At 52.6% G+C, this 24,518-nt stretch overlaps 1 protein-coding gene across 1 annotated transcript in view; it reads left to right on the forward strand.

Moving 5' to 3' along the window:
* Positions 1-24,284, forward strand: part of Clcn6 (chloride voltage-gated channel 6) — a 33,660-nt gene extending 9,376 nt beyond the window's left edge. Inside the window, exons 3-23 of the mRNA XM_042695776.1 lie at positions 24-89; positions 367-432; positions 3,661-3,727; positions 6,629-6,735; positions 7,771-7,897; positions 9,435-9,502; positions 10,699-10,757; positions 11,468-11,600; positions 12,070-12,183; positions 12,716-12,882; positions 13,379-13,505; positions 17,211-17,337; positions 17,575-17,728; positions 18,404-18,563; positions 18,653-18,759; positions 19,473-19,659; positions 20,355-20,512; positions 20,600-20,756; positions 21,436-21,543; positions 22,121-22,246; positions 22,870-24,284. Of these exons, the coding sequence (XP_042551710.1) occupies positions 24-89; positions 367-432; positions 3,661-3,727; positions 6,629-6,735; positions 7,771-7,897; positions 9,435-9,502; positions 10,699-10,757; positions 11,468-11,600; positions 12,070-12,183; positions 12,716-12,882; positions 13,379-13,505; positions 17,211-17,337; positions 17,575-17,728; positions 18,404-18,563; positions 18,653-18,759; positions 19,473-19,659; positions 20,355-20,512; positions 20,600-20,756; positions 21,436-21,543; positions 22,121-22,246; positions 22,870-22,950 (2,466 nt within the window). The 3' untranslated portion in view covers positions 22,951-24,284. The remainder of the gene's footprint in view (positions 1-23; positions 90-366; positions 433-3,660; positions 3,728-6,628; positions 6,736-7,770; positions 7,898-9,434; positions 9,503-10,698; positions 10,758-11,467; positions 11,601-12,069; positions 12,184-12,715; positions 12,883-13,378; positions 13,506-17,210; positions 17,338-17,574; positions 17,729-18,403; positions 18,564-18,652; positions 18,760-19,472; positions 19,660-20,354; positions 20,513-20,599; positions 20,757-21,435; positions 21,544-22,120; positions 22,247-22,869) is intronic.
* The last annotated feature ends 234 nt before the right edge of the window (positions 24,285-24,518 follow it).

Raw genomic sequence — 24,518 nt, forward strand, 5'->3', positions numbered from 1 at the left:
GCTTCTCCCATGTCCTCTTTCAGAGTCTGGACTACGACCGCTGTATCAACGACCCTTACCTGGAGGTGCTGGAGACTATGGATAACAAGGTGGGGTCCAGCGAGCCGACCTGGGGACCGGGGGGGGGGGGGGGGGGGGCCAGCCCCTTCCCTTGTCTCACATGCACAGCCTTACCTCGGACTCGAGATTAGCGTTTCCCCAAACCTCTCTGCCCACCAGGGTGCCCACTGTCAGAGCTCCTGGCCCAGTGCCCTGGGTTCCTTGTCTTTCATTGTGAATCACCTGCGGGCAGGCATCGTCCTCACCCTGCATACGGGAGTCTGACCACGAGCGCTTTGTGTGTGTGTTTCTTCCCTGTGTGAACAGAAGGGGCGCAGGTACGAGGCGGTGAAGTGGATGACGGTGTTCGCCATTGGAGTCTGCACCGGTCTGGTGAGCAGAGGGACGTGGGGAGAGGGTGAGCTGAGGTCGGGGGACAGGGAAGGGCCTGGTCTGGACAATGATTGGTCACTCATCACTATAGTACTCTAGCAGCGTTGCCATAACTAACACTGCCTTTTCTTCTTTCCTTATTCTTTTAAAGTAAGTAATCTTGCCCTTTCTTTTCTTTTAGAAGTTTAATTTAAAAAATTTCTTTGGTAATGTTACTAGGGATTAAACTCAGGGCCTGGAATTTGTTAAGTTAGCACTCTGCACTTGAGCCACACCCCCAGCCCTGACCCAGCGTTTCATACTGCTTTTCAGCTTTTTTGCCTTTGCTTTGTGAAAGGAAAGTGACTTACTCAACTCTGGGCTCTTTCAATGCCTAATGTTCTGCTCCAAACTCACCTCTTACCATATGTTTAAGCTGGGTATGGTAGCTTATGACTGTAATTCTGGCTACTCAGGAGGCTGAGATCAGGAGGATCATAGTTCCAAGCCAGCCTGGAAAAAAGCTCATAAGACCCCGTCTCAACCAATAAGAAGATGGATGTGATGGAGCTTGCCTGCCTTCCCAACTATGTGAGAAGCATAAGTAGGAGGCTTATAGTCCTGGGTAGAAAGTAAGACCCTATTCAAAAAATAACAAGAGCAGGTCTGGGAAGGTGGCTTAGTGGTAGAGTGCTTGCCTAGCATGCATGAAACCTTGGGTTCAATTCCTCAGTAATACATAAACAGAAAAGGCCAGAAGAGTCACTTTGGCTCAAGTGGTAGAGGGCTAGCCTTGAGGAAAAGAAGCTCAGGCCCCAAGTTCAAGCCCCAGGGTTGGTAAAAGAGAAAGAAAAGTAACAAAAGCAAAATAGGGCTCAGGTTATAGAATGCCTGCCTAGCAAGCACAAGATCCCGAGTTCCTCAGTATTGAAAGAAAAAAATGCATAATGTACCAGTAAAGTGAGACAGCATATCTGTCCAGTAGATAACCTAATAAGTAGATTATCCTGCAAATGAAGTCACGCTGTCCTGGTCCCTTCCTGCTCCTTGATAACCTGTCTGTGAAGCTATGGTGGGGCCAAGGGTGAGCCAGCATGTCCAGGGCTCCCACAGGCTCACAGTTGAACCACAGACAGGGAAAACTGAAGTGTGACCAAAGGCGGTGGTAGCAAAAGGTCTGGGAGCATCACTGCAGCCTGAACAACTTCTTAACCCTGAAGAGAGATGTGGACAAAGCCGTGATCAAATGGGTCACTGGGAGCCCATCAGCTCAGGACTGGAAAGGGACAGCTGCCTGCCCGAGCTGCAGTCTGTGTAGCACCTTCCTCTAGGACCGGCCACAATCTGGTCCTTAATCTCCATGATATGCCTTGTGTGTCTAGGCGTAAACAGGTAATACAGGACTACCCCAAGGGTCTACCCAAGGGTCCATCTTCATGGCACACATCAGGCTCCTACTCTGTAAGTTCACAGGTTACTTCTACTGGGTGAGATTAAGGAGATTCAAAAGGTGTCTTTGCTGACATTCTGCCAGCACCATTCTGCGGGGGACGAGGCTGGGTTGGTCTAAATTGTTTTGTCAAAATCTGTACATCCAAGCTGGGATGTAGCTAGGGAGTAAGCACTTGCCCAGAACGCACAAGGTCCTAGGTTCCATTTCCAGCACTGCAAAACAAAACCCAAAACACCCTAAAAATGGAAGTGGCTATTTTTCTGTGCATGTTTCTTGTTGCAAATTTCTCTGTAAGGGCTGTAGTCACTAGCTCAGCTGCCTTTCTGGGGCTGTCACACCAGCTCGTTAGAACTGCTGTTACTTGTGTTGACAATGTGTCTCCCCATCCTATCCTCAAAGCTAGAAGGCAGACCTTTATATGGAGCAGCCAGCAGCCTCACCTACTACTCTTACCTTTGATCTGCCACCACATCAGCTTTAGCTACCGACTCTTTTGCGGGTGGGTGGGGGGAGTGGGGTCAGTTGTGGAGCTTGAACTCTGTGCCTGGGCACTGCCTCTCAGCTCTTGAGCCACAGCACCACTTCTGGTTTTTTGGTGGGTTATTGGAGATAAACATCTCACAAGACTGGGAATGTGACCTGGGGCTGGAAATGTGGCCTAGTGGTAGAGTGCTTGCCTAGCATGCATGAAGCCCTGGGTTCGATTCCTTAGTACCACATACATAGGAAAGCCAAAAGTGATGCTGTGGTTCAAGCGGTCTTGAACAAAATGAAGCTCAGTGACAGTGCCCAGGCCCTGAGTTCAAGCCACAGGACTGGCAAAAAAAAAAAAAAAGTCTATGGACTTTCCTGCCTGGGCTGGCTTTGAGCCATTATTCGTAGATCTCAGCCTCCTGAATAGCTAGGATTAAAGGTGTGAGCCACCGGCACAGGCCGGAGTCTTAACTTTGATCTGCCACTACCTCCTCCTTCTGTGTTAAAAAGCCTCCCAGTGGATTAGCACTGGGAGGTACCAGTGGAAGAGTGGAATGGAAGCTGTTTCCCCTGCACAGAGGAACTGTGTGATGGTTCTAAATCACAGAAATGACATGGAAAATACAAAACACTAACCCTGAACATGCAACCACTCATGCCTCAGTAAGTGTACTTCCTTTTCAATGTAATTTTGTTTTGTGCTGGCACTAGGGCTTGGCGTCAGAGCCTGGGCACTAATCCCTTAGCTCATTCACTCAGTGCTGGCACTCTGTCACTTGAGCCATGACTCCACTTCTGTCTTTTTGGTGGTTAATTGGAGGGAAGAGTTTCACAGACTTTCTCCCTAGGCTGGCTGGGACTGCGATCCTCAGATCTCAGCCTCCTGAGTTGCTAGGATTACAGCGTGAGCCGCCGGTGCCCTACACTCTTGTATACTAAGCTATGTGCTCACATAGCTAAGCGCCACTAGGGACATTTCAGCTGTTCTTTTGGAACCATCTTTGCAAATTTCCCAGTGGTTTCCCCCACAACTCAGTGTTACTGCCGCTTCACTATCTTTCTCTGCGTTCTTTCCTCTCTTTTTCTCTTTGCTTCACTGTACCTCGCTGTGCCCCTGCTCTTGTGTAGTAGAGGGCCTTGTGGGGCCAGGCTGTGGCAGGATCTTGTGAAAGCCAGAGTGGCTTCACAGAAAGTTCATCCACCCATGAGTTGCTGGTGGTCACTTAAGCAGCCCCTGGGCTAAGGCACCACGTTCAAGGATGTGGGCTCAGGGCTGCGCTCGGATGAGGCTGTGACTGCTCTTTGCTCTTTGCTTGTTGCAGGTGGGTCTCTTTGTAGACTTTTTTGTGCGACTCTTCACCCAGCTCAAGTTCGGAGTTGTCCAGACATGTATCCTTTTCATAGTTCCTGGTGTTCCTGAGCCCTGGAAGTTGGGGAGATTCTTCCTAATTAACCACTCAGCTTTAATTATCAGGGAAGGACAAGGGAAGAAGATTTTCATAGATGCATTCATGTTCATGGAGGCTACAACACAGCACCGATGTGTCTTCTTCCTATCAGTTTATAAATTCAGTACTGCAATCAGAATTGCAGAGTAGAATTTATCTTGGAACTCAGAACTGCTTGTTCTTAACAATATAAAATGTATTCATTATAAAGGGAAAAAAGCAAATAGCTGGGTGTAGGTGGCTCACACTTGTAATCCTAGCTACTCAGGAGGCTGAGATCTGAGGATTGCAGTTCAAAGCCAGCCCAGGCAGGAAAGTCTGTGAGACTCTTATCTCCAATTAACCACCAGAAAACCAGAAGTGGTGCTGTGGCTTAAGCTGTAGAGTGCTTGCCTTGAGCTGAAGAGCTCAGCGACAGTGCCCAGGCCCAAGTTCAAGCCCCATGACTGACCAAAAAAAAAGCAAACAAACTTGACTATATCAAAGTAAATACTCCACTTATAAAGGCAACCAAAAACCCAAGTAACCACAGAGAAACAACATAGATAATATGAAAACAATTCCCCAGCCTGGAAGAAGGTTGTGTGTGTGTGTGTACCCACGCACACTTGCCATCAGTGCCTGGCTTTGTTTTTTATGTATTCAACAGGCAAATAATTATTATCCAAAATGTAATATGAACTCATGCCTACAACAACAGCAACATCATAAAAATCAATACTATAAGCTGGATGCCTGTGGCTTATCCCTGTAATTTTTGCTGCTCAAGAGGCTGACATCTGAGGGTTGTGGTTCAAAGCTAGCCAGGGCAGAAAAGTCTGTGAGACTTTTATCTCCAATAACTACCAGAAAACTGGAAGTAGCACTGTGACTCAAAGTGGTAGAGCACTATCCTTGAGCAAAAAAGCCGGGAACAGCACCTAGGCCCTGAGTTCAAGCCCCATGACCAACAACAACAACAAAAATTAACACTAGGTGCTGGGAAGGTGGCTCAGTAATAGAGTGCTTGCCTTGCTTACATGAGGCCCTGGGTTCTGTTCCTCAGTACCACATAAGCAGAAAAAGCCAAAGTGGTGCTATGGCTCAAGTGGTTGAGCACTAGTCTTGAGCTGCAGAGCTGAGGGGCAGTGCCCAGGCCCAGAGTTCAGGCCCCACAACCGACACACATACACAAAATAAACACTATCATAATAAATAAAAACTTAAAACGGTACAGTAGGAAAATGAGCACAGCAGGTGTTAGTGCCTCATGCCTATAATCCTGGCTACCCCCAAGGCTGAGATCTGGAAGATTGCTATTCACGGCCAGACCCAGCAGAAAAGTCTATGAGACTCCTCCAAAATAACTAGCAAAAATCCAGGCTAAAGGTGGGGCTTGAGTGACAGGGAGCCAGCCAAGGAAACAAGCTGAGCAGGCAAGAAAGTGAGAGGCCCTGACTTCAAACCTTAATATCAACCCGAAAAAAAGAAAAGAAAAGCAGAGACCTTGTATGGAAGTGGAGAGGAGGGTACAGAATGGCTGATGTGCAGGGAGGCCTCAGGAGGGTGCACATTCATCTGACTTGTGGATTCTTGCAGAAGTGGGCCCTGCGCATGCCAGAACTGTTGTTTGAGGCTTTGTGGCAACAGAAAGTTGAAATGATGAAGTTGGAGAATGGGAAAATTATGGTGTGTTCATACTCCGTAATTCTGTAGAGGTTAAAATAAATGAGGCAGAGCTGTGGCTTATCAGCATGGTGACTCATGTCAAGGAAGAGGAAAAGAACAAGTCTGAGGATTACATATGAGCAGTATGGACACACACATGGAGGCACACAGTCATTGAGGGAGTGGAGTATGACTTTTTTGGTGTGTGTGTGTGTGTGTGTGTGTGTGTGTGTGTGTGTGTGTGTGTGTGTGTGTGTGTGTGTGTGTGTGTGTGTGTGTGTGTGTGTGTGTGTGTGTGTGTGTGTGTGTGTGTGTGTGTGTGTGTGTGTGTGTGTGTGTGTGTTCAGGCTTTTTTTTTGCCAGTCCTGGGGCTTGAACTCAGGGCCTGGGCACTGTCCCTGAGCTTCTTTGGCTCAAGGCTAGCACTCTACCACTTGAGCCACAGCGCCACTTCGGGCTTTTTCTATGTATGTCGTACTGAGGAATCAAACCCAGGGCTTCATGCATGCTAGGCAAGCACTCTGCCACTAAGCCATATTCGTAGCCCTTTTTGTTTTTTTTGTTTTTGTTTTTTTGCTGGTTTTAGGGCTTAAACTCAGGGCCTGGGCACTATCCCTGAGCTTTTTCATTAAAGACTAGCACTCTACCACTTTGAGCCACAGCTCCACTTCCAGCCTTTTTGGTGGTTAATTGGAGATAAGAGTCCCATGGACTTTCCTGCCTGGGCTGGCTTTGAACTGCAATTCTCGGATCTCAGTCTCCTGAGTAGCTAGGTTAAGTATGTTTAAAAAATAAAATCTAGGGTTGAATGGGGGCTGGGGGGGGAGGATGGGATGGGAAGGGGAAACAAAGAAGGAGGCTACAATGCTTGATAAGAAATGTACTCATTATCTTGCTCATGTAATTGTAACCCCTCTGTACAGTATTTTCACACACAAAAAAAATCTGGAGCATGCAGGCATGATGTTGAAGTTTGTTAAGCCCATATTGTACCCGTGTTCTTCATTATTACTTGCTATGGTGTTTGTGGTGTTCCATAATTTTGAAGTGGTTCTTCCTATAAGCAGCATCTTTGGCACCTTTTCAGCACATTTATGACTGGAGGCCTGGACCTAGGGGAAGGGCAGCCACACGGCTCCCAGCCATTGGGGTGCACATACTTGAGAACTGTGTTTCCTTGACCCAGCTTCCGCAGCCGTGGAAGAATGTAGCCAGAAAGGCTGCCTCGCCCTGTCCCTCCTCGAACTCCTGGGTTTTAACTTGACCTTTGTCTTCTTGGCAAGCCTTCTTGTCCTGATTGAGGTGAGGAGGGCTTGCTGCTTGCTGGTGAGGTTCTAGGGTTCTGCACTTAGGCTCTCCCAATGTCAGGAAACAGTGGGTTCTACAGACATGGCCCCTTGTTCACTCAGACATGTATTTGGAAGTAAAAATTGTAAACCCTGCTGAGGTTTAAGATTGGGGTGGTGCCTGGCACTGGTGAATCACACCTGTAATCCTAGCTACTCAGGAGGTTGAGATCTGAGGATCATGGTTCTAAGCCAGCCTGGGCAGGAAAGTCCATGAGCCCCTTTTTTTTTTTTTTTTTTGTCGGTCATGGGGCTTGAACTCTGGGCCTGGGCGCTGTCCCTCAGCTCTTCAGCTCAAGGCGAACGCTCTACCACTTGAGATACAGCGCCACTTGCGGTTTTCTGGTGGTTTATTGGAGATAGGAGTCTCTCCTGCCCGGGCTGGCTTTGAACCGCGATCCTCAGATCTCAGCCTCCTGAGTAGCTAGGATTACAGGCGTGACCACCAGCGCCCGGCCCAAGTCCATGAGACTCTTATCTCCAATGAACCACCAGAAAACCGGAAGTGGTGCTGTGGCTCAAGTGGTAGAGTGCTCACCTTGAGTTGAAGAGCTGAGGAACAGCGCCCAGGCCCAGAGTTCAAGCCCATGACCAACCAAAAAAAAAAAAAAAGGGCTTAAGTCAGGACTGGAATCTGGCTTAGCAGTACAGCACCTGCCTAGCAAGTAGGAGCACCCCTATTTCCCATTCAAATCCCAGCACCACCAGAAGCAAATAAGATGAGAGTCTGTGGAGGTGGGTGCCATGGGGATGATCAGAATGCTCCCAGGTGATGCCAGGCTGCCAGACTCACCTGGGAAATGTCAGAAGTGCACCTGTTCCCATCCCCCTGTGACCCACCGTGATCTGTGGTTGAAAAGTCCTCAGGTGAGGGGAAGCCAGTGCGGCAAGTGAAGGTGGTGGGCTCTCCCTGCAGAGCCGTCCAGCCCCTTGAGGGTAAAGTGAAGAACTGCTGGCATGTGAATTGACACTGTGCCCCCTGTCCCCGCAGCCAGTGGCAGCAGGTTCGGGAATACCTGAGATCAAGTGCTACCTGAATGGCGTGAAGGTGCCAGGAATTGTCCGGCTCCGGACCCTGCTCTGCAAAGTCCTGGGAGTGCTGTTCAGTGTGGCTGGAGGTGAGTGAATCTTTCTCCTCTTACTCCCGCATGGTCCAGGGGGAGGAAGGTAGGGCATTTTGTGTGTAAGCTGATTCCATTTGGCCAGCCCAAAGCAGATGTCCACACTTTGGTGCGATAGGATTTTTGTTTTGTTGGTTGTAGGGCTTGAACCTAGGGCCTGGGCACTGTCCCTGAGCCTTTTTGCTCAAGGCTAGCGGTCTACCACTTTGAGCTACATGCTCCACTTCCTGTTTTCAGGTGTCTTAATTGTAGATAGGAATCTTATGGACTTGCCTGCATGGGCTGGCTTTGAACTGTGATCCTCAAATGTCAGCCTCCTGAATGACTAGGTGTGAGCCACTGGCACCTGGCTGGCCTATATATAGTTCTTAAATGCAGACACTGTCAGTGTGTTGCTATTGGACATACCTGAACTAGAATGACCATCTAGTTTGCACTCTTGGTTCTTAGCAAAGTCTGCCAGCTTTTTTTTTTTTTTTTTGTCGGTCGTGGGGGCTTGAACTCTGGGCCTGGGCGCTGTCCCTCAGCTCTTCAGCTCAAGGCGAGCGCTCTACCACTTGAGCTACAGCGCCACTTCCGGTTTTCTGGTGGTTTATTGGAGATAGGAGTCTCACGGTCTCTCCTGCCCGGGCTGGCTTTGAACCACGATCCTCAGATCTCAGCCTCCTGAGTAGCTAGGATTACAGGCGTGAGCCACCAGCGCCCGGCTCTGCCAGCTTTTTGTTCAAACAGACAGCTGGTAAATAATTTAGGCCTGGGGCAACAGGCCAAATTGAAGGAATAAATGGTTCAGTAAGACCTGAACCTTTTTTTGTTGTTGTTGGTCGTGGGGCTTGAACTCTGGGCCTGGGCTCTATCCTTCAGCTCTTCAGCTCAAGGCTAGCGCTCTACCACTTGAGCCACAGCGCCAGTCCAGCGTTTTCTGTTTATATGATGCTGAGGAATCAAACCCAGGGACTCATACATGCGAGGCAAGCACTTTACCACCAAGCCACCTTCCCAGCCCCAAGATCTGAACCATTTTAAGATGTATGGATTGAAGATCATAAGAAGCCAGGTGACAAGGACTTATGCCTATAATCCTAGCTACTCAGTAGGCTGAGATCTGAGGATCACAGTTTGAAGTCAATCTGTGCAGAAAAATCTGTGAAACTCTTACCTCAACCACCAAACAGCCAGGAGTAGAGCTGTGGCTCAAGTGGTAGAGTGCTAATTTTGAGCACAAAAGCTCAGGGAACTGAGTTCAAGCCCTGGAGTGGCACATACATCTACACAGATGTACACACATACGTGTGGGAGCCATTCTCAGCTCTCAGACTAAAGAGACAGGCATGGAGTAGCTGTGACCCCGGCTATGCTTTGCTGGCCTGGAATTTCAAGAATAAAGAGTATTTTCTCTCATAGCAAGATTTAAAGGGAGTTTGGCATTGTCTTAGAAAGTCATCTGCTCATCTGTTTTGTAATTGTGTTGTAAAGCAAGGGTCTCCTGAGCCACAGGTGCTCAGTGCTGACTGCTTCTCTCTCACTTTCCCAGGGCTCTTTGTGGGGAAGGAGGGCCCCATGATCCACAGCGGAGCCGTGGTGGGAGCTGGCCTTCCTCAGGTAAGGGCTGCCAGGGCAAGTCTATCAGGAGCTGCCCAGTGTGACTTCACCCCATGGATGTCACTTGGGGTGCCCACAGAAACGGGTGTCAAAGCCCTGCCGAGTCCTAGGAGGGAAAAAAACCTGTGACATAAAGAAATGAAAACCAGGCACTGCTGGCTCACACCTGTAATCCTATCTACTCAGGAGGCTGAGATCTGAGGATCACGATTCAAAGCCAGCCTGGGCAGGAAAATCCATGAGACTCTTATCTCCAGTTAACCACTAGAAAAATGGAAGTGGTGCTGTGGCTCAAGTAGTAGAGCACTGGCCTTGAGCTGAAGAGCTTAGGGACAACACCCAGGCCCAGAGTTCAAGCCCCACAACCAACAAAAAAAGAAATGAAAGCCTTCCTGGCGGCTTGGTGGGTCATCTCCACAGTGCCACTGACCGGGAGGCAGGAGCTGCAGAGGTCTAGGACTTGCTGGAGACTCATTGCACCTGATGTAGTGCCTGCACAGTAACAGCTGCCCTCCGTGTGCTCCCAGTGTGCTGCCACATCCTGTGCAGATCAGCCCCTCTCCTCACAGCCACCCATTCTCAGGCATGGAAACTCGGGCTCAGACAGGTTGAAGAACCTGCTTGGGGCTTCAAAGCTTCCATTCAGAAAGGCTTTTCTAGGTTTTGGAGCTACAAGTTCAGTCAAGTCCATGTGAACTGTTAACTGTGGTCGTGAGTTGTTGAGGTGCAGAAAAGAAGGTTCTTCCAGGGGAAATCTCTCAACTCTCTCAATGACACTTCAAGTGCCAGGTCTCCCCGAAGTGTGAAGGAGGCAGACTTGGGGCCAGGATGTGTGGTGCTGATTGGGGAGTGGCTCTTGGGGCAGAGCTAACTCCGTCTTGGGACCTTCCCTCCCAACATCCTTGAACAGAACTCACTCCATCTTATGCAGCAGCTTTTGGCTCCTCCCAGTCCTTTGCTCAGCTCTTTCCCCTTTTTCTTTCTGATTTGTTGACTTTGTACAAAATGCAATTTCTGAAAGGCCTAGAAATTTAAGGGCAGGAAACATAAGCTCCTCCCGCAGGAGGTGGCTTCCTTCTCTTCACACTGCTGTTCTGGTCACCTTGTTCTTGCAGCCCCCCCATGCAGTGGGGTCCTGCAGCTTCCATCCTGGTGGGCCTGCTCTGATTTTGTTTTGTTTCTGTTTCCTGTTTTAGTTTCAGAGCATCTCCTTGCGGAAGATCCAGTTTAACTTCCCTTATTTCCGAAGCGACAGGTATGGAAACATGAGGACTTAGTGTTTATGCAAAAGATGGTCATGTCAGGCCAGGCTCAGTGCTTGCCCTAGCCTTGCTCAGAGCAGCCTCTGCAGCCAGTGGCACTCACACCCACTGACAGAGGAGCCAAATACCAAGCTGGCATCATGGCTCTGTGTGTATGTGCGTGTGTGCACATGTCTGTGCGCATGCGCGCGTTCATGTGTGTGTGTGTGTGTGTGTGTGTGTGAGAGAGAGAGAGAGAGAGAGAGAGAGAGAATGAGAGAGAGAATGAGAGAGAAACGCCAATACTAATGCCAGTCAGGGCCCGAATGCTGTCCCTGAGTTTTTTTGTTCAGGGCTGTCACTCTACCACTTGAAACACAGCTCTCCTTCTAGGTTTTTACTTGAAGATAAGAGTCTGATATACTTTTTCTGCCTGAGCTAGCTTTGAATCACAGCTCTGAGCTCTCGGTCTTCTGAATAGTTTGGATTACAGGTGTGAGCCACTAGCACCCAGCGCATCATGGCTTTTATTGTTTCTTGCCAAAAGGCCTAGAAGCATCTCAGAGCATGAAGCCTGGTCTAAGATTGCTAACCAACCAAGAAAGGACACGTGCAGATGTGTTTGTGTGATTCAGACGGGGCGAGGTGGGAAGTGCTTGCAGCAGAGGGCTCTTTTCTGGATTAACCATCCCCAGCCCTCACCCACCCTCTCTTCTTTCCTCAGAGACAAGCGAGACTTCGTCTCAGCCGGGGCAGCCGCAGGGGTGGCTGCCGCTTTCGGGGCACCCATTGGAGGCACCTTGTTTAGTCTGGAGGAGGGCTCGTCCTTCTGGAACCAAGGGCTCACGTGGAAAGTGGTGAGGAGATACCAGAGGAAACCGCACCCCAGAACCCACCTGGGCATCATTCTGGGGAGGCTGGAGGGTGAGAGCCGCCCGAGCCTCCCCTCCGTGGCTTTCATCCTTCCGTGTCAGCACTGCCGCCCCACGGCAGATGGCCACCGTCTTTTGTGAGCCATCTGACGAAAGCACAAAGTGGCCGTCATCTAGGGTCAGGACTTGAACCCATCTCCCTTGAGCAGTCCTTTCTCTTGACACAGTATCTGCTCTCAAAGGGCTCTCATGGAAGGCTAGTGGGAGGAGGCCATCTTAGGGCCTGTTTCCACATTGTCTCCCAAAGTGGATCCATCCCCATCCCAGCCCCGTGTCTGCAGGCCTGGGGCGGTGCGGGGGGGGGGGGGGGGGAGCCGTGGAGCTGTGGGGCTGAGCTTCGAGGGAGAGAGGAAGACCTGTCACAGTTGTGCCCTGTTTTTGTCACTGTCCCCAGCTCTTCTGCTCTATGTCTGCCACCTTCACCCTGAACTTCTTCCGTTCTGGGGTTCAGTTTGGAAGTTGGGGCTCCTTCCAGCTCCCAGGATTGCTGAGCTTTGGCGAGTTTAAGGTATGCCTGTCTTTTCTCCCAGTATTCCTTGCCTGACCCATGAAACTGGCTCTTAGGTGAAGGACCACACAGGTGGTCAGAGGCCAGGTACAGCTTCTAGTGAGGCGTCTGTCTAGTATTGCCACACGTGCCATGCTCAGCGTGGGAAGGATTCGGACAGGGCCTCAGCTCTCAGAGAAGGGAAGGCAGCCCATTCTTGTTTGTTTGTTTGTTTGTTTGGTCGGTCATGGGGCCTGAATTCTGGGGCCTGGGTGCTATCCCACAAGCTCTTCAGCTCAAGATGAGTACTCTACCACTTGAGCCACAGCACCACTTCAGTTTTTCTGGTGGTTAATTAGAGACGAGACTTTCCTGCCTGGGCTGGCTTTGAACCATGATCCTCAGATCTCAGCTTCCTGAGTAGCTGGGATTACAGGCGGGAGCCACCGGCACCTGGCGGCAGCCCCATTCTCGTTTCTGTGTTCTCTCTGTCCCTTCTTGTTCACATGGCCACTCTGGTTTTTCTCTCTCCCTCCCTTCCCCCTTCTCTCAGTGCTCTGACTCTGATAAAAAATGTCATCTCTGGACAGCTATGGATTTGGGGTTCTTCGTCGTGATGGGGGTCATTGGGGGCCTCCTAGGAGCCACATTCAACTGTCTGAACAAGAGGCTTGCAAAGTACCGGATGCGAAACGTGCACCCGAAACCTAAGCTCGTCAGGTATCTGCGTAGTTGCCTCCCCCGGCCTGCTGTAGCTCCCTGAGCCCGGCTCAGGGGCCCTCTTTTCCCAAGAGACAGCTCCTGCCTCCCCCACAACAATGAACACAGGCTCCCAAATCCACCTTGCTGGCCAGACAGGACATGAGGCCTAGCCTGCACTTCATGTATGTCCGGGTGGCTGGCTGACGCCCACCTCTTACGATCTCTTGGTGGCAACAAGACCAAGTCAGGAGGGTCATTGTAGCCCTGTGGAGGCCACTCTTGCCGAGGATGTACTGTGGAGGCCAGTTAATTCTGTGGAAAGAGTATGTGGATATGGTCACCTGCTTGATTGACTGCCCATTTTGAACTGCAGATTGCTGGGACGCAGCAGTAATGCAGCCAGTGTGGGCTGGCCAGGGGCTGATGGGAGTGCCCTGGTGGGAGGGGGCCGCAGGGTGTGTTTCCTCCGGCCAAGTGTCATTATGGATTGTGACAGCTGTGCTCTGCTTCCTAGAGTCTTGGAGAGCCTCTTGGTGTCCCTGGTAACCACCGTGGTGGTGTTTGTGGCCTCAATGGTATTAGGAGAATGCCGAGAGATGTCCTCTGCGGGTCAAATCGGCAACGGCTCCGTCCAGCTCCAGGTAGCCCCGACACACCTGCTGCCTTCACCCTCACCAGAGCCTGCTGTTCCTAGGTGTTAGGTAGCAGGTGGCTGAGAGGGGACTGTGCACCATCTTTCTACCTGAGAGGTTGTACACAGACACCCTCTGCCGGTCCGCTTTGTGAATGAGTCTGGCTCTTGGTCTGCCTTTGTGAATGAATCTGGCTGTGTGGGAAGGGAGCTGTTCCCTAGGAAACACTTGTCAGAAACGAGCTGGGGCTCTGGACTGCTCACTCTCCTATTCCAGGCCTGCAAGGACCACTGAGCAGGCCTCCTTACCCACCACCTGGCCTTTGAGAGTGTGAGTCACTCTTAACACTGGGTAAACAAGCCTGTGAGCCTAGTTACTCAGGAGGCTGAGAACTGAGGATCAAGGTTCAAAGCCAGCCTAGACAAAAAAAAAAGTCCATGAGATTCTTATCTCCAACTAGCCATAAAAATGCCAGAAGTAGGGGCTGGGAAGGTGGCTCAGTGGCAGAATGCTTGCCTTGCATGCATGAGGCCCTGGGTTCGATTCCTCAGTACCACATAAGCAAAAAGAAAAAAGCCAGAAGTGGCGCTGTGGCTCAAGTGGTAGAGCGCTAGCCTTGAGCTGAAGAGCTGAGGGACAGCACCCAGGCCCAGAGTTCAGGCCCCACGACTGGACCCAGGAAAAAAAAAATGCCAGAAGTAGAGATGTGGCTCAAGTAGTAGAGCACCATCTTGAGCACAAAAGCCAAGCTAAACCACCAGGTCCTGAGTTTAAGCTTTAGTACTGGTGTGCACATGTGTGTGCACACACACACAAAGGAACGTTGGTGTCCGGGTGACCCATGAACCTTTTCCTGGTGTCTCCTGGCTCTTGTGGAAGTATCCTGTGTTCCTGTCTCCCCTTCATTTTCCAAGGGTCTTTCCTTGGGGAGCAGGGCACAGGAGCTGGCATGGGGGCTGACTACCCTGTGTGCTTTGGCCACTGGTGGGTCTGAGAAACAGCCATGTGTCCAGCCTGTAGGGTGGCAGCTGCTAAGCCTTCTCCACATTCTTTTTGTTGCTCTTAACTGGTCATGTGAGTCTTTCAGACATTCCCCGTCCCGACCCCCCCAGTCCTTTGTCTTGGAGAACTGCCTCTTCAGTGTCCCAGGAACAGGGCGTGCAGCCCTAGACACGTTAGAGCTGGGGTCAGTAGGCCACAGCCCCACCCAGTCCTCATAGCTGCTCGCTTGTGCTGCCCGAACTGAGGGCTGTTTACATTTCAGATGGCCGGGGGAAGGGAGATGGCTACACTGTGTGGTGGCAAAATGTACAGGACACTGCCTTGCTCTCCAGGGAAGCTTGCTGGCCCCTGCCCCAGTTATTCCCTAGGTCTGTGTCATGAGACCAGTAGTTTTCCAAGTGTGTTCTGTTCTGGAACATTCAAAAACAACCACAGAAGCATTCTGTGCCAGGCATAGTGGCTCCTGCTGGTGATCCTAGCATTCGTGAGGCCAAAGCATAGCTAGCCTGGGTTACAGAGTGAAACCTGTCTCCAAAATCAGACAGAAAAAAAAATCAAGCTGCATTCTGTGCCTGTGGTCTTGTGGGCTGACCTAGACCAAGCAGACCTCCTTAGCACATTGTTCCAGGAAGTGTGGCTGTGTGCCAGACCTCAGTCTCTACGGGCCCATTAAAGACATGGACTCATTCAGGCACTGGCTAGACCAGCTCTTCCTACTTTACATATTAAGAAACCAAGGCAAAGAGAGGTCTTGGCCCAGGTCCCTTAGCTAATAGCATGTGGCATGAGGGTGGCTTTGCTGTCACTGTGTAGATGAGACATGAAATGCTGTCCCTGGCAGAGTAGGTGGCAAAGCCACGTAATTTTCAAGTCTGCTCGGCTTTTCCAAGAAGTGCTGTCCTGCTTCTCAGTGCAGCTGACACGAGATCTTCCAGAAGGTCCTCAGGACTGGTTCCTCCAGTTGTGCTTTGGGAAACCCTGCCCGCCACTGCAACCTTGCTGCTGGGGCTCAGCTCTGCTCTGCTCTGTGATGCTAGAATGTGGCACACATTTCTCCTTCACCAGCTTCTGCCAGCAGGGCTCCATTCTGCCCCCTGTGGCAGCCTGAATCCTGTTGTGTGGCCCAGTCAGCTTCACCTGGGGTCATGCTATTAAAACATTGCCCAGTGTCACGGTGCCCACCCAGAGCGCCTCCACGCTGTCATCAGTGGAGTCAGATGCATGTTCTTAATCTTTGTAAGGCCATTCTGTATTCGCGTGGACAGCCGTGGGTGTGACGCATGGCCCCTGAGCACTGTCTGCTAGAAAACCAGACGCCCTCCCATGAACCACGGTGAGAGCCCAAGGCTGGGAGGGTGGGGAGCAAGTTGGTTCCCTTTTTCCCTTCGGATTCCAGTCTCCAGATGGGGTTAGAGGAGGGGTTGCCAGAGTGTGGCACAGCCACCAAGTTTCGTGACAAGGTGGGTTTCTGTCCCAGAAAGTTCAAGGCAAAGGCTGTTAGGTAAGGCCTTTTAGCAGTGGCCTGGACACCTGTCTGTCACCTGCTGAACTCTTCCCATGGGGGTTCCAGCCATCAGCCCAAGAGAGGAAGCAGGCCATGTCCACAGTGAACTGTGATAGAAGGTTTTTGTAATGGTTAGTTCACTCTACATCAAAATACAGAGTTCAACATCATGGTCAACTACTGTTGGGTTTGCTCAGTTTTTTTTTTTCTGGTCTTAGGGCTTGAACTCAAGGCTTGAACTCTGAGCCTCTCTGTGCTCAAGGCTTAGTGTTCTACCACTTGAGGTACAGAGCCACTTCTGGCTTTTTCTGAGTAGCTCATTGGAGATGGGTTTCACTGGTGCTGGGAATATGGCTAGTAGTAAAGTGCTTGCCTACCGTGCATGAAGCCCTGTGTTTGATTCCTCAGTACCACATAAACAGAAAAAGCCAAGCTCAAGTGGTAGAGTGCTAGCCTTGTGCAAAAAGCAGCTCAGGGACAGTACCCAGGCCTTGAATTCAAGCCCCAGGACTGGCAAAAAAAAAGAGTCTCACTGACTTTCCTGCCTTCCTGCCTGGGCTGGCTTTGAACTGTGATTCTCAGATCTTTGCCTCCTGAGTACCTAGGATTGCAGACATGAGCCACTGGTGCCCAGCCAATTTTGTTTATTGTGATTATTGAGTTGTACAAAGGGGTTACAATTCCGTAAGTAAGATAATGAGTATAATGCTTCTTGGACAATGTTACTCCTTCCTTTGCTTTTCTGCATTCCTCCTTCCCCCGTCCCTGCCCACAAGTCACATAGTTCACTTCTTACATAGTGTGTATTAAATACATTGACTACGTTCACTCCTCACTGCTGCCAGTGTAAGCAGAGGCAAAGCTGTGCAGCTGACTTCTGACCTTGCTAGAGACCACAGAGTCCTGGTCAGGTGTCCTTAGGCTGACCTCTTTTTTTTTTTCCCTTGGCTGGTCCTGGGGCTTAGACGCAGGGCCTGGGCACTGTCCCTGAGCTTATTTGTGTTCAAAGCTAGCACTCTACCACTTGAGCCACAGTGCCACTTCTATCCTTTTCTGAGTAGTTTATTGGAGATAAGAGTCTCACAGACTTTCCTTCCTGGGCTGGCTTTGAACTGTGATCCTCAGATCTGAGCATCCTAAGTAGCCAGGATGACAGGTGTGAGCCACCGGCATCCACTTAGACTGACTTCTTAACTCCTGCTTTCTAGGTCACATCAGAAGATGTAAATTCAAGTATCAAGACGTTTTTTTGTCCCAATGATACGTACAATGACATGGCCACACTCTTCTTCAATCCTCAGGAGTCAGCCATTCTCCAGCTTTTCCACCAGGATGGTAAGTCTGCACTGCCCCAGCCCAGCGGGGCTTGGGCTCCCACTGGCCAGCCTCACCCTTCCCTCCAAGTGACTTCAGGCTTTTCCTGTATCATCCCAGCCACACAGCAACTAGCAGCCCCTGCCCCTGTGCTGGGAGGGGGCCTGGGGCAGGCTGTGGAAGGGCCTGCGAGGAGGATAGCGTGCTGGGTCTTGGTGGCCCTGGAGGCCTGCATCTCAGTCTGGTCTTCCCTTGCAGGGACCTTCAGCCCCGTCACCCTGGCCTTGTTTTTCATTCTCTATTTCCTGCTTGCCTGTTGGACTTACGGCATTTCTGTTCCAAGTGGTCTGTTTGTGCCCTCTCTGCTGTGTGGGGCAGCTTTTGGGCGCCTTGTTGCCAATGTCCTGAAAAGGTACAGTGTGTATGTGTGTTGTGAGAGTGTATATGTGTGAGTGTGTGTATATGTGCACAGAGGTGCATGTGAGTCTAAGTATATGTGTGAGGATCAGGTGCTGGTGACTCACGCCTGTAATCCTAGCTATTGAGGAAGCTGAGATCTGCATATGGAGGTTTGAAGCCAGCTCAGGCAGGAGAGTCTGTGAGTCTCTTTTTTTGGGGGGGAGGGGGTCTGGTCATGGGGCTTGGGCACTGTCCCTCAGCTCTTCAGCTCAAGGCTAGTGCTCTACCACTTGAGCCACAGTGCCACTTCCGGCTTTTTTCTCTTTGCTTATGTGGTGCTGAGGAATCGAACCCAGAGCCTCATGCATGCAAGGCAAGCGCTCTACCACTGAACCACCTTCCCAGCCCATCTGTGAGTCTCTTATCTTCAGTTCTAAAAAGCTACAAGTGGAGCTGTGGTTCAAGAGCACTAACCTTGAGCAAAAAAAAAGCTCAGGGATAGCACCCAGGCCCTGAGTTCAAGCCCCAGGGCCAGCACCAAAAAAAAAAAAAAAGTTTATGTGTGAGAGTATATGTGCATAAGTATATGTGAATACACACATTTGTGCACACAGGCACAGGCGTGGCGGCTGTAGATAAACAGGTGCAACTAAGACTCTCAGCCCATCTCCGTGTGCTTCTTCACCAGCTACATCGGACTGGGCCACATCTACTCAGGGACCTTTGCCCTGATTGGTGCAGCGGCCTTCTTGGGCGGCGTGGTCCGGATGAGCATCAGCCTGACGGTCATCCTGATCGAGTCGACCAACGAAATCACCTATGGGCTTCCCATCATGATCACCCTGATGGTGCGTGTTCCCCCACACACGCTCCCTGCAGGCTCGGGGCCAAGCCCAGCGCACAGGGCCTGCTTTCAGGCTGCTGCTTTGTGTTTCAGGTAGCCAAATGGACAGGGGACTTTTTCAATAAGGGCATCTATGACATCCATGTGGGCCTGCGGGGCGTGCCACTCCTGGAGTGGGAGACCGAGGTGGAGATGGACAAGTAAGGCCCATGTCTGGGGTTGGGGTGGGAAGGCACATTGTTCTCCAGCATAGCAGCTCAGGTGGGGACCAGAGTTGGGACCAGAGGGGCTAAGAGGCTGGGCGAGGCTGAGGGGGTGCAGCCAGGCGTCTGGATCTGGTCAGTGACGGATGGAGACTGAGGCAGGGAATGAGGCCGGCCTGCTGCATGCACACCCAACATGCGCCCCACAGTTGGCCTGGGCGATCCCACAGACCCTGCAGCCTCCTGTCTAGACAGCAGGCTGCCCCGATGGGCTAGCGCAGCGCCACGAAGCAGCTATGGTCAGCTTGGTGCATCTCTGTCACTACTGAGCAGGAAAATACTGTGGCTGAGTGAGCAGGGCTGAATTTGATCTGTGAGCTGGGGTGTGCCATTCCCTGATCCAAAGGAGACCCCAAGATGAAGATTTCAGTTCCAGTAACATTAGCAGTTTAATGGTGATACCTAGCGGGTAGTGTGCAGTGTGCAGGAGGCTGGCCAGCTCTCCCGCAGGCCTCTGGCTCTCCTGGGGAGGGGGGGGGCATGGGTAAAAGCCCACGGCCCACCAGCATGACAACATGGCACAGGGAACAGCATGTGAGAAGGGAATGGAATGCTGCAGAAGGGAGGGGGAACCAGCACCACCCCCTGAGCTTGTTCCCAGTGGGCTTGCTCTTGAGGCTGCCTGGTTCACACCCCCCCCCCCTCCCCAGGCTGAGAGCTAGCGACATCATGGAGCCCAACCTGACATACGTCTACCCGCACACTCGCATCCAGTCTCTGGTCAGCATCCTACGCACCACGGTCCACCACGCCTTCCCAGTGGTCACAGAGAACCGGGGCAATGAGAGGGAGTTCATGAAGGGCAACCAGCTCATCAGCAACAACATCAAGTTCAAGGTAGAAAAAGAGGCCTTGGTGTTCCCGCGCAATGCTGCCACACCCACTGGGTAACCCTGACTGGCTGTGTCCTTGCTGCTGCGACGGCATAGATTCACGGCACAGATGGGCCTTATCCGTCCAAGACATCCCACAGGATCTTTTTTTTTGGTCAATCATGGGGTCTGAACTCTGGGCCTGAGCGCTGTCCCTCAGCTCTTCAGCTCAAGGCCAGCGCTCTACCACTTAAGCCACAGCACCCCTTCTGGTTTTCTGGTGGTTAATTGGAGATAAGAGTCTCAGGGACTTTCCTCCCAGGCAGTCATTGAACCATGATCCTCAGATCTCAGCCTCTTGAGTAGCTTGGATTACAGGTGTGAGCCACTGGCACCGCAACAATTTTATATGTGTACTTATTGGGAAGAATTGTTCCCAAGCAAAAGAAATCTAGTCAGGATTTGAGGCTCTCAAGCTAGTGCAGCTCTCTGCACATAGATTGAGGAGACCTTTTAACTAGGTATGATGCAATGTACAGAATAGGAAAGAAGCCACAGGGTTGGCAGCCATCCTGGGTCTCTGACAGCTCCTGTCCAGTTCTGCATTAGACCCCCGTTGTTCTCCGATCTGTGGGCTGGGCAGTGGCCGCTGGGTGTGTGTGCCAGGCAGAGCCATGCGGCGTCCCTGCGAAGCCTGCCCCTATGCCCGCCCCTCCTCAGAAGTCCAGCATCCTCACGCGCGCGGGCGAGCAGCGCAAGCGGAGCCAGTCCATGAAGTCCTACCCGTCGAGTGAGCTGCGCAACATGTGCGAGGAGCACGCGGCCCCCGAGGAGCCAGCCGAGAAGGAGGACCTGCTGCAGCAGATGCTGGAGCGCAGGTGGGGCCCGCGCCCGCGCTGCCCGCAGCACCGAGGGAGCAGCCCGGCCCAGGGTGTGCTAGGCAGCGTCTGGTTTTTGTGTAACAGATACACCCCCTACCCCAACCTATACCCTGACCAGTCCCCGAGCGAAGACTGGACCATGGAGGAGCGCTTCCGCCCGCTGACCTTCCATGGCCTCGTCCTGCGCTCACAGCTCGTCACCCTGCTCGTCCGGGGCGTGTGCTACTCGGAAAGCCAGTCGGTGAGTGACCCAGAGGCCCTGGGCCGCACGGGCTCCCGGACCTCTGCCTGCCCATGGGCTGGGCATATCCAATCACCGTGCTTCACTCCCAGAAAGGGGGGGCCCCTCCACCGGCTCTCTCCTCTCACAGGTAGACTTTTTAGTATTCCTGTGCCCCCAGGAACATATACCTATGCCGCCCAAGACCACGCATATGTGCGCACACACACCTGCCACTCATGAATATATATAGACACACCTATGCCACCCAAGACCACACACATGCACACACATGCACCTGGGCTACCCAGGAACACACATACCTCCCTGTGCCACCCAGGAACACACACACATATACACACCTGTGCCACCCAGGAACATACACACACACCCTGTGCCACCCAGGAACATACACACACACCCTGTGCCACCCAGGAACATACACACACACCCTGTGCCACCCAGGAACACACACACCCCTGCCTGGGGCCCCCACGCTGTCCACAGTAGGCGACTGGGCAAGTTGTCCACAGGCTCCGGCCTGAGGCCTGTGGTCCGACAGGCCTGCACAGAGCAGTGACGGGTGGCCCAGGAAGATCCCCACATGGCGATGGGGAGGGAGATGTGCAGCAGGGCTGGCAAAGGGGGACGCCAGCCCTGCCTCCCCTGGCAAGGACACTCGTCTTGGTTGGGATTGCAGAGTGCCAGCCAGCCACGCCTTTCCTATGCTGAGATGGCCGAGGACTACCCACGGTACCCCGACATCCATGACCTGGACCTGACGCTGCTGAACCCTCGGATGATTGTGGTGAGGGGCTGTCCGTGGGCTGTCTGGGATGGCTGTGGTGAGGGACTGTCCGTGGGCTGTCTGGGATGGTTGAGGGACTGTCTGTGGGCTGTCTGGGATGGCTGTGGTTGAGGGACTGTCTGTGGACTGTCTGGGATGGTTGTGGTTGAGGGGCTGTCCATGGGCTGTCTGGGATGGTTGAGGGGCTGTCCGTGGGCTGTCTGGGATGGCTGTGGTGAGGGACTGTCTGTGGGCTGTCTGGGATGGCTGTGGTGAGGGGCTGTCCGTAGGCTGTCTGCGATGGTTGAGGGGCTGTCCGTGGGCTGTCTGGGATGGTTGTGGTGAGGGACTGTCTGTGGGCTGTCTGGGATGGTTGAGGGGCTGTCTGTGGGCTGTCTGGGATGGTTGAGGGGCTGTCCGTAGGCTGTCTGGGATGGTTGTGGTGAGGGGCTGTCTGTGGGCTGTCTGGGATGGCTGTGGTGAGGGGCTGTCCGTGGGCTGTCTGGGATGGTTGAGGGGCTGTCCGTGGGCTGTCTGGGATGGTTGTGGTGAGGCGCTGTCCATGGGCTGCAGCTGACCCCTGCTGTCTCTTCTGCAGGATGTCACCCCATACATGAACCCTTCCCCATTCACCGTCTCTCCCAACACTCACGTTTCCCAAGTCTTCAACCTGTTCAGGACCATGGGCCTCCGCCACCTGCCTGTAGTGAACGCAGTGGGAGAGGTGAGCCTAACCACACCCCTTGGCCCTCTGCCTGGGCCGCCTCTGTCCCAGAAGGCCAGCAGGTGGCGCCAGGGTGCCATGCTGCCTTCTTGCCTTACTGTGACTTGTGACTGAGTTACAGTGTCCTCACTCCGGACCTACCCTGTTGTTTCCTACCTATTCATGGAGATTTGTAGCACTAACAAGAGGGTTTAGAACAAAATGCTTAGGCTGGGTGCACGGTGCCCAGCACTCAAGTGCTGAGTTACAGGTGTGTGCCACCATGCCTGGCACCTTATATTTCTGGTTGTCCTAAAAATGCAATCACTCAGGCCGGGCGTTGGTGGCTCACGCCTGTAATCCTAGCTACTCAGGAGGCTGAGATCTGAGGATCGCGGTTCAAAGCCAGCCCGGGCAGGAGAGACTGTGAGACTCCTATCTCCAATAAACCACCAGAAAACCGGAAGTGGCGCTGTAGCTCAAGTGGTAGAGTGCTCGCCTTGAGCTGAAGAGCTGAGGGACAGCGCCCAGGCCCAGAGTTCAAGCCCCACGACCGACCAAAAAAAAAAAAAAAAATGCAATCACTCTCCAGAGCATCTGTGGGACATGACTTTACACAACTTGAGACCTTTCTCTTGTTCTAGATCGTAGGGATCATTACCCGGCACAACCTGACATACGAGTTTCTGCAGGCCCGGCTGCGGCAGCATTACCAGACCCTCTGAGTCTGCGGCCCCCTCCCCAAGCCGCCTGGCAGGCGCATGCTCACTCGAGAGCCCCACAGGTGGCTGGGCTGTTCCAGCCTGGAGGTTCCCAGGTACGCCCTTGCCCAGAAAGCCTGGAATCATCAAGCACTACGCTGGCCAGAGATCCTGAAGATGGGCCTGAACTGGAAGCTTGGGCTCTTCCAGCTTCTCCACAGGCCCCCGTTGCTCCCTGTGCTTCTGCATCGGTGTCGGCACAGGCCTGCCCAACCCCCGTGAGCCAGGGTCAGGGGTGGAAGGCAGGCCGGGCCCTGCGTATCTTTCCTGCCCTGCCGTTCCTCCTCTCCTGGAGTGCCCAGCTGCTGCCTTATATCCTGGATGGCCTGGGCCCAGGTGAACATTGCGGGGCTGTTTTCCATGAAGTCCATTGCTGAGTTTGGAAATTGGGCTTGGAGAAAGCCCCTGTGAACAGGGAGGCCTCTCTTGGAACAACTCCTTTTCCTCCACTTCCTCCTCTTCCTCCTCCTCCTCTTCCTCCTCCTCCTCCTCCTCCACCTCCTCCTCCTCCTCTGTGGTCCTGGGGCTTGAGCCCAAGGCCTCCCACACACAGCCTCTTAGCAGCTTCTCTGATCCATATGAAGGGCAGTGATCCACCTCTTCCCACCCCCACAACCCCCTCGTCCCAAGCTTCCCCATGGCCCAAGTCTCCCTGGAGCCACCATCAGCCAGAAGCACAGAGCACGGAGATCTGACTCTCAGTCTCCAGATTCCAGTCCTATCGAGAGTCACACCACCACCCCCCCTCACCATTCACAAACAGCCGTGGTCTCCCCAACCCTCTCACTCCCATGACTTCTGGGCTTTCTTAGTTCCCAGTTCCTCCGTGGTAGGGCAGCCACAGCTTAGCCTCGACCCTGCTCCCCAAGTTAACTGGAGCTGGGCACCCCAGACCAAACTGCGAGCACCAGGGAAGGGGCCGTTTTTACAGACCGGCAGCAGGCTGTCCTGAGCCAAAGGTATGTGACAGGGTGGGTGGCCATGGGAGGGAGGAAGGGAAGGGAAGGGAGGGAAGAAGGCCGCCCTTCTGGTCAGTAGCCTCGAGGGCCAGTGTGGAGCTTGAGGAGCGTGCAGCGTGCCGCGCCCTGGCACAGGCCAAGCCCAGCTCAGGCTGCTGGCCGCGCGTGGGCACTGCGTGGCGTCCGGTTAAGGTTGCTGTCACGCATCTTCCTCCCCTTCCACATGTGTGTCAGCGTGTCCCATCCTCTCCCCTGTGGCAGCCACCCTCTGGGACTCACGGTAGCTTTTGTTTGAATTTCATGTTTGTTGTCGTTTTGTTTTTTGCCAGTCCTGGGGCCTGGGTGCTGTCCCTGAGCTTTTGTTCTCGAGGCCAGCACTCTACCACATGAGCCACAGCGCCACTTCCAGTTTTCTGGTGGTTAATTAGAGATAAGAGTCTCACAGGGAATTTCCTGCCCGGGCTGGCTTTCAACCTCGATCCTCAGATCTCAGCCTCCTGTGTAGCTAGGATTACATGTGTGAGCCACCAGCTTCCGGCTCATTTCATGTTTTTCAAACCATAGAAGTCCGAG

The sequence above is a fragment of the Dipodomys spectabilis genome, unplaced genomic scaffold, assembly GCF_019054845.1.
Source record: "Dipodomys spectabilis isolate Male_0828 unplaced genomic scaffold, ASM1905484v1 ptg000188l, whole genome shotgun sequence".
Classification (NCBI taxonomy): Eukaryota; Metazoa; Chordata; class Mammalia; order Rodentia; family Heteromyidae; genus Dipodomys; species Dipodomys spectabilis.